Raw genomic sequence first — 9,548 nt, 5'->3', positions numbered from 1 at the left:
GCTGTCTCGGGATGGGGTGGGGTGGGGGATACCCGGGGAGCTGTCTCGGGGTTTGGTGGGCGATACCCTGGGAGCTGTCTCGGGATGGGGTGGGGTTACCCGGCGAGCATTCTTGGGGTGGGGTGTATACCCGCAGGAACTGTCCCGCGGAGGGGTGGATACCCGGGTGGGAACTGTCCCAGGGAGGAGTGGATTCCAGGGGAGCTGTCCCGGGGTGGGGTGGGGTGTGGTGTGGTGTGGTGTGGTGAGGTGAGGAGGGGGATACCCGGGGAGCTGTCTCCGGGTGGGGTGAGGAGGGGAATATTCAGGGAGCTCCGGGGGGTGGGGAGTCATCCGGGGTGGAGTGGGGGAATACCTGGCGAGTTGTCCCGGGGGGGGGGGGGGGGCGTGGTGTATTCCTGGGGTCCAGGTGTATTTCCGGGGGCGATGAGGTTGGGTGGTGTATTCTCGGGGGGGGGGGGGGGGTGGTGGTGTGTATTCTGGGAGGGGGTGGGCAGTGTGGCTTGGGGGTGTGTATTCCTCGGGAGGGGTGTTAGATAAGGTTTGGGAGCTGTATTTCCGGGGGAGGGGGCAATGAGGGTTGGGGGGCGTAAATGAGGGGGGGGGGGGGGGGGTGTATTCCTGGGGGTGTGTGTGTGAGGGTTGGGGGTTTGTGTGTGTGTGAGGGTTGGGGAGGGTGTGTGTGAGGGTTGGGGGGGTGTGTGTGAGGGTTGGGGGGGGTGTGTGAGGGTTGGGGGGGGGGTGTGTGTGAGGGTTGGGGGGGGTGTGTGAGGGTTGGGGAGGTGTGTGAGGGGTTGGGGAGGTGTGTGAGGGGTTGGGGGGGGGGGTGTGTGAGGGTTGGGGAGGTGTGTGAGGGGTTGGGGAGGTGTGTGAGGGTTTGGGGGGGTGTGTGTGTGAGGGTTTGGGGGGGGTGTATTCCCGGGGGCGGGCGTTGGGAGTGGTGTATTCCCGGTTGGGGGGGGGAGACTGGTGTATTCCCGGGTGGGGGGGTATTCCCGGTTGGGGGGTGGGGGAAGAGTGGTGTATTCTCGGGTGGGGAGGGGAGTGGTGTATTCCCGGTTGTGGGGGGGCGGGTGAGGGGTGTATTCCCGGTTGTGGGGAGTGAGGGGTGTATTCCCGGTTGGGGGGGGGGGGAGTGGTGTATTCCCGGTTGGGGGGGGGGTATTCCCGGGGGTGGGGAGTGGTGTATTCCCGGTTTGGGGGGGGGGGGGAGTGGTGTATTCCCGGGGGGGCGGTGTTCCTGTCTCAGGTGAGTGTTCTGGTTGTTATGTCATTTCCGCTCGGGCAGGTGAGGCCGGAGAGTTGAGTCGGGGTCGGGGCCGGGCTCTGGGCAGAGGGCTCAGGGCCAAGGTCAGGGGACACAAGGAAAGTCTCGGAGCGGCGCCTGTATACAGCTGAGCTGCTGCGGGGTAACGGCAGCGGGGTTTCTCGGAGGCGGGTCGGTGAAACCAGTTGAAATTGTCAAGTGTAAATAGAGTCGGGCCTGGAGCTGGAGCTGCCACTTGAGGAATTCCCCTGGATCCAAACTTTAGTGTGAGCAAACTTTCTATCCGATCAGGAGCTGACGTTATTGCGAAAGATTTTATCCATATTTCAACGCACTTGATTCATCTTGGTGATTGTCAGATAAATATGTTTGGTTAATGTTGAAGTTGCCCAGTTAATAAATTTTCATTTCCCTTCTGTATTGGGCCGATCACGGGCTCAAAACCAGTCGTTACTGTGAGTTGTAAAAAAAGTCCCAAATTCATCAGGAATATAAATCTTCAGTGCGCTCTTTACTATTGCTATCATAGTGATGACCCATGTAAAATTTTATTGTTTGTTAGATACTATTTATATAATACGTGTAGTTTTTAAATGTTAAGGATAGTCTGTAGACGTTTATAGACGCTGATTTCTCCATTACAAGTGATCAGGCTCTCTCAGTCTTCATAGCAAGCTATTGAAACCTGATTTTGTTATATAAAAAACATGAAATAAAATGGAAGTTACCACAGTCGTGGCTGAAGTCATTTGAAAATACTGTTTTGATTTATTGTTGTCACAGTACAAACTGGACAGTACAAGCAGACCCTGGAGTGTTTAAACAGAGCGAGACACACAAGGTTTCTTTCTCCATACGAGGTTAGAGCTGAAAATGTGTTGCTGGAAAAGCGCAGCAGGTCAGGCAGCATCCAAGGAGCAGGAGAATCGACGTTTCTGAAGAAGGGCTCATGCCCGAAACGTCGATTCTCCTACTCCTTGGATGCTGCCTGACCTGCTGCGCATTTTCAGCTCTGATCTCCAGCATCTGCAGTCCTCACTTTCTCCATACTAGGTTACACCTGTACAGGAGGTGGACAAAAGCAGATTAATATTGATTTGAAATTAGAGAAGTCCTTTCTACAGTCTAGTAACAGCAGGGATGAAGCTGTTCTTGAACCTATTGGTACACATGTTTAGGCATTTGTGTCTTCTGCCTGATTGAAGAGGTTGGAAGAGAGTATAACGGGGGTGGTAGGTATCTTTGATGTTGGCTGTCTTTCTGTGGCAACCAAGAGTGTAGTTGGAGTCCATGGATGGGAGGTTGGTTTACATGATGGTCTGGACAGTTTCCATAACTTTAAGTAATTTCTTACAGATCTGGGCAGAACAGTTGTCTTACAAAGCCATGATGCACCCAGATAGAATACTTCCTGTGGTGCATCTGCAGACATTGGTGAGGGTCCATATGGCGTGCTGAATTTCCTTAGCCTCCTGAGAAAGAATACCATCACGGTGATTTAAAGGATTGATAGATGGCAGAAATAAGACACAGACTTACAGCCTGTAGCTCATCTCAGATGTCAAATATGGCAATAAGATTGCAAACCATATTGTTTAATTGCAGGCATTTGTTAGAGAAAGGGATAATGCCATCAGTTAGGAAATGTATATGTGGGTTTTGATCATTCTATTATTTCATCAGGGGAAATTTTTGCTCATTCAGTACTTAAATGATGGACAAGCATTGTAACAATTTATAGACACTGGAAAAATTGCAAGAAGTGATAGTAAGATAGGATTGGTTATCATTGGTTTATTGTCTGTTGTCAAGTGGCAATACTTAGCTCCAAAGTGAAGGGAGACCAATGTATATCCTTCTGTAATATCAGAATAAACAAAGCAGGAATTAGAAATTTAACCAATGCAGGTTAATGACTGGTTACATAATAATGCAGTCAGATGAATCGAGTGCCATCCAACTAGACAGTGATTGAGAATATTGTATAAGACAGTTAGTACTGGAAAGAGTTAATTGACATCATAAGATTAAACCCTGCCAATAGTAATATAAGGGATCTTCCTGAGAGTAGCTTGCCAATGTCTAATCAGTGTCTGTGTACCAGATGTTTCAAAAGCAGTAACTTGCACTGAATGTCTTGCAAGAAACCATATGTACCTGAGATGTAATATAATTTAATAATAACAACCATTATTATAAATTATTACTGTCCTTGAAGCTTGAGCCTACTATATGGTTCATGGGGCATCTTTCCCCTCCTATTATCAGTAGCTTAGATTAATACCAATAGAAAGATTTGTGGTAGTGTATTTACCAAAGGCATTGCAGATAGTTTAGAATATTGTTTTATAAGATGTTGACAGTGATGAAGATTTTGCCAAATGTAATATGGTGGCAGCGGTAGGCACTGCCTGAAGAAATCTTCAGTTTTATGAAAGCCACAGTCTTTTAAGAAAAATAAAGAAGAAAAGATTCCAGTCAGAAAACTGAATGTGATTTTAGATATACAGTTCAAAAACACACAGAATCTGCCAGTGTCCATGAGGGCAGCAGCCAGTTGTTTAAAGAGCAGCAGCACCAATAGCAGTATTAAGCCTGCTTGTAAAATCTTAAAATATCTATAAACACTGAAAAATATTGGAAGAAACTTTGAATAGAGTCTTACCAGAGCTACAAGGGAAAATATCTGAATCATAAACTTGGATACAGTAGTTGATGTAGGATACCTGATGTGAATTAAGTCCTTTCGTGAATGAGTGAAAATGCATTGGTGATTTAGGACGGAACCAAAGAAAATTGTGCAAAAAAAGGTGGCAATGTTTGCATTTAAGGATAAATTGTAGGATACAAAGGCAAAAGAATGCTTTACTTGCTGTATTTAACAAATTAAAATTGTTAGAATACTTTAAATTTGAAAAAAGCTACAAAAATAGCATTTGGAGAAAAGGACACACATTAAGAATTAACGTTCAGGGATGATGGTGACACTGGCTGGCCAGCAATTGTGTCTCATTCCCTAGTTGCTCTTGAGAAGATGATGCTGAGCTGCCTTCTTGAATCATTGCAGTTCATTTGCTATAGGTAGGCCTAAAATTATTATTTGACTAATGAGAATGATAAAATCAAAGACCATTTATTAAAAACAATAATTTGAAGAGAGAAACAGATTTTAATTGCTCAACTGGAAATATTTATTTCAGACATATTTTCGTGCCACACCATTTCTATGAATTGACAAGAAGGAGAAATAGTTAAACGGGGATGAAAACCAGACAAGAGGAGGATAACAGTGTAGATTTACAGACTTTCTGCCATTTTTGAATGAAATAAGAAGTACATTATTTGTTCGTATTGAAGCATTTCAATGATCTTTTAAATGCTTGACAAAAATTCAGCAGAAATAGGATAATTCTCAAAAGTGTAAGGCTTTCAATTTTAACCAAACTTAAGCTGGAAATAAAAAATAGGATGGATGATAGAAATAATGAATTCTTCATTCAAATGGCGAAGCTTTTTAATGACAGGGCTTTGTGAACAATTCATTTTAATTCTTTGATAATTAGAAAGCAATTACAAACACTTAAGCTTGCTGATTCAATATTTAACAGAAACAAATGATTGTACAATTTGAAAAACTGAACAGTAAACCGCTGCATCTACAAAATGAATCTAAAATTTCTGCGACAGCTTTCAGGTGAATCATTTAAATTACAGAAATAAAGCTAGTTAAGTGTAAGAGAAAGATAACAGACTTCCAAGCTGTTTTAAAATCACAAGTCATTGAGACAGGGTATTCAACTGAATGAGACAGAAAAAAGTTCATGTGATATAGAATCTCATTGTAATAACCGAAGAAGTCAAGAAAAGAAGTGAACATATTTGTAGGTCCAGTAGCAGATCATCTTTTAAAACATCTGAATGTAAGAGAAGACACTGATACCTTTGCATTGGTTAGGCCACTGTTGGAATATTGCATGCAATTCTGGTCTTCTTCCTAACTTGAAAGAGTTCAGAAAAGATTTACTAGGATGTTGCCAGGGTTGGAGGATTTGAGCTATAGGGAGAGGTTAAATAGGCTAGGGCTGTTTTCCCTGGAACTTCAGAGGCTGAGGGGTGACTTTATAGAGGTTTCTAAAATCATGAGGGGCATGGATAGGATAAATAAATAAAGTTTTTTCCCTGGGGTGGGGGAGTCCAGAACTAGAGGGCATAGGTTTAGGGTGAGAGGGGAAAGATATAAAAGAAAAGTAAGGGGTACCTTTTCCTCCAGGGGGTGGTACGTGTGTGGAATGAGCTGCCAGAGGAAATGGTGGAGGCTAGTATAATTGCATCATTTAGAAGGCATCTGGATGGGCATATGAACAGGAAGGGTTTAGAGAGATATGGGCCAGGTACTGGCATGTGGGACTAAATTAGGTTGGGATATCTGGGATAGTTAGACCAGAGGGTCTGTTTCCATGCTGTACATCTCTATGACTACTGTAAGAGCATTTAACAATTGCTTTATAGCAAATACAATTTATGTAATGGAGAGTGCAAGATTGAGTCAAATAATACAGCTTTTTGAAGAGCCTGTTGAGAACTTTTTAAATGATATTTAAGCATTGTTAGAATTTTGATTATAGTACTTCATAATCAGAACTACTTTGAGACAGATTTGTCAGAAGAATATTTGATTCATGTCTTTCTGACATGTTGTAATGAAAACACAATCACACGTTACAAAGAACTATTGAGTTGGCAAAGTCCAAACATAGCATGAGAGAATAATGGGAACAGAAAACAAACTTCGCTTAAGAAGCTCATCAGACTTCAGCAACTCTAACGCATGGTGGCTAAGTGATTAGCACTGCTGCCCAGGTACCTGGGTTCGATTCCAGTCTCGGGGTGACTGTGTGGAGTTTACACGTTCTCCCTGTGTCTGTGTGGGTTTCCTCTGGGTGTTCCAGTTTCCCCTCTCAAGTCCAAATATGTGCAGGTTAGGTGGATGGGCCATACTAAATTTCCTGTCGTGTCCAGGAATGTGTAGGTTGGGGGGGATTATCCATGGGAAATGCAGGGTTAGGGAATAGGGTAGGATGTGGATTTAGGTGGGATGTTCTTTAGAGAGGTGCTGTAGACTCGCTGAGCCAAATGGCTTGCTTCAATACTACATGGACTCTGTGATTCTATCAGCAAAATATCACATGGAAGTCCATTACAAAAATAATCCTTAAATTCTTTGGTGTTTCAGGTATGGAGTTAATTAAAAAATCATAAACAATGTCCATCTGAATCTGCAAATTGTGAATAGTAGAAGGCTACTTGCCTCTTCGAATTTGCTCAAGCATTGAGTTAGATCATAGCTAATCTGATTAGTTCACATTCTTGCCTACCCTGATATTCTTTCACCCCTTCACTTATCAAGAATCTATTTATCTCCACTTTAAAAATATACAAAGACTCTGTAAAGCTTTATCATGCCAATGCAAGTTTTGTAAGGAAGTTGGACATTTTCTGAGTGTGGAAAAGTCCAAAATAACCATTTCGTCATAGATTAAAAACCAAAAGAACTGTGAATCAAAAACAAAAACAAAACGTGCTGGAAAAGCTCAGCAGGTCTGGCAGCACCTGTGAAGAGAAATCAAAGTTAACGTATTGGGTACAAAGACCCTTCCTTAGACCCCCGGTGTTGCCAGACCTTCTGAGCTTTTCTAGCAAGTTCTGTTTTTGTTCTTTAGTAACAGAATTAATGACTCTTATGCACACCCAAGTGGTTGACGCCAACAGCAAATGTCTTTGGAAGATGACCGAGAATAGTGGGGCATTTATGAGCATGCATATTATCATTATGTGATGATATGCTGACTATAGAAGATGCTTAACAGTTGACTCCTTTGAATCAGAAATGACAAGAGATTATATAGCTCAACAGTCATCTTGGTAATTTCAAATTTAATATCTGAGTAATTGTTATAATATTGTATGAAAAAAATTCTTTGATTGAAGAGAATAAAAGAAATACCTTTGGACAGAGAACTTCACAGGCAGAACAATGAATCAAAGGTTGCTGACAATCCTCTTAATATACTGAAATCTGTACACTGTGAAACAGTTGTCAATCAGCAGAAATCAAGGGTTCCTATTTCTGAGTAGAAAAGTGTGAGTCAATCCTAAACATCTGTTGAATATTTGAAAGCCTTAACCAGCTAAATACTAATGATCAATGTGACTCAACTGAACATGAGGAGGACTTCCAATTTTTCAGAAGAATATTAGCAGAATTTAAGAGCAAATATACAATATTTGAGATTAATCACATTGGTATTTGACAACACTTCATGATTGAGAAATTCGCTGATGCTACTGGCTTCACATTATTTAATTATTTAACTACCTTCCTACCACGGATGAATCATTGAAATCTAATATCCTTGATTGCACAAATGGCAAGAGTTGATGGTAGATTCTTGACTGGCCAATTCTTCTGTTGAGAAGAAGCTGTCTATGATTGTCATTTTATGAGGTTGTATTTATCTAAAATCATACAGGTGAGAGTGGAAGGATCACATGCTATTTGGTTTCATTGCAATATTAAACGGATAATTGTTTTTCTCAGAAATGTCAGAGAATACAATGTATTTAAATCTTGTAATTAGGCAGATGTCAATAATGCATTCTCACATTCTTGTGGTGAGTAATATTGCTCACCATATTCCGTTTGAAGAAGTACTTGCTGACCCTGAACCAAAAAGTCAAAACCATTCTCATTAGTCCTATGGTGACTAATCTTGGTGAGTGTATGAGGTGGAGGTGTGTGGTAAGTGTGGATTGAAGGGGAGAGGAGGTAATCACATTCTATTGAACTCTGGGTAACTCAAAGATAAAGATGGCATCTTTCAACTAAGAATCTTATTTGATTTGGTAATCTGATCTTTAAGCCAGGCAAATGAGTAGTGTAGAGATGGAAATGTGTTGCTGGAAAAGCGCAGCAGGTCAGGCAGCATCTAGGGAATAGGAGAATCGACGTTTCGGGCATTAGCCCTTCTTCAGGCTAATGCCCGAAACGTCGATTCTCCTGTTCCCTAGATGCTGCCTGACCTGCTGCGCTTTTCCAGCAACACATTTCCATCTCTGATCTCCAGCATCTGCAGACCTCACTTTCTCCTCAAATGAGTAGTGTACCTAAGGAAATTGTTGGTTGATTAGACAGTCTAACTCATGCATCAAATTCGAAGAGGAGTATCTGTAAATGTGAGGCAGAAATTCTTCCATCACCTCCAGCTCACTCTATATTCCTTTGTCACAATAAGAAGGAAGGTCCTCACTGGATAAGGTATCAACATTCTTGTTTGCTACATGAACTTAGCTGGTGAAACTTCAGGAGCATTTTTGGCTGTGTCAGCTGTAGTTAAGCTTGCTGGATGTGACCTCAAAGAGGGAGTGAGTATTCCATTTTGGATGAAGTAAACTTCGAAGGTCTGTGTAAATTTCTCAGTTGCTGGATTTGGAGATACATTAATATGATGAGGGGCCTGTGACTTTCAGATTAAAAGCTGCTATATGAGAAGTAAATTTGTACCTAATAGTTGATTCCATGCAATCTTTGGTGTCCCTCGGCAAAGCCAAAAATGTCCCACTGTGGTGATCAGAGCAAAAAGATACAGAGTAGCGAAGCAATATGGCTATTGAATTAGATTTGAGTTGAATACCATGTATGTTTTTGTATTTCTTGACAGTAATATTTCTCACTGTTATCGATTTTTGAAAAAAGACTGAAGAAACGAAGATATAATCATGCCAGAAAAGCCTGTAACAGGTATTGTCTTAGTCTACTTGTTTACTACTTAAGCAATAGGATAATAAAAATTTTGTGATTCCTATTTCACCTTGTTCTATCTACTGCGTTGAAAGCTATACCTACAGTTGTATCTATAGCTGAATGATTGCAATTCTTGTACAAGGAAACCCAGATTCCTTTGCACTGCAGCATTCTGCAGACTTTCTCCATTTAAATAACATTCTGGTTCTATATTCTTTCTGCCCAAGAGGATAACTTGATTTTTTTGCCCATTTATTTAACCCATCTGTAGATATCCCTTTGTAGATATTTGGTAACCGTCATCGCGAGTTGACTTTCTACCTATTTGTGTCTCATCAATAAATATGGTTAAAATACAATTAGTCTCTTATCCATGTGACTATATTTTAATTAGTTGAAGTGCGTGCTTCATTTCTTGCAATTTTCCAACTTGAAAGCTATCTATCCCAACACTGTTTCCTAATTTTTTTTAATTCACTC

The 9,548-nt window shown here is 41.6% G+C and overlaps 1 protein-coding gene across 3 annotated transcripts in view; it reads left to right on the top strand.

The window, feature by feature from the left end:
* Positions 1 to 1,318: 1,318 nt before the first annotated feature.
* patj (PATJ crumbs cell polarity complex component) overlaps positions 1,319 to 9,548 on the top strand; it is a 405,565-nt gene continuing 397,335 nt past the window's right edge. For all 3 annotated transcript variants that reach the window (XM_043699258.2, XM_043699257.2, XM_043699256.2), the window contains exons 1-2: positions 1,319 to 1,533; positions 8,986 to 9,065. In XM_043699258.2, coding sequence (XP_043555193.2) covers positions 9,044 to 9,065 — 22 coding nt within the window. In that variant the 5' untranslated portion in view covers positions 1,319 to 1,533; positions 8,986 to 9,043. The remainder of the gene's footprint in view (positions 1,534 to 8,985; positions 9,066 to 9,548) is intronic.

The sequence above is a fragment of the Chiloscyllium plagiosum genome, unplaced genomic scaffold (assembly GCF_037043375.1).
Source record: "Chiloscyllium plagiosum isolate Xiang-an unplaced genomic scaffold, Cpla_swu_hap1 HiC_scaffold_9, whole genome shotgun sequence".
Lineage (NCBI taxonomy): Eukaryota > Metazoa > Chordata > Chondrichthyes > Orectolobiformes > Hemiscylliidae > Chiloscyllium > Chiloscyllium plagiosum.
Note: the sequence above shows the minus strand (reverse complement) of the source record. Positions and strands in the feature narration are given on the sequence as shown.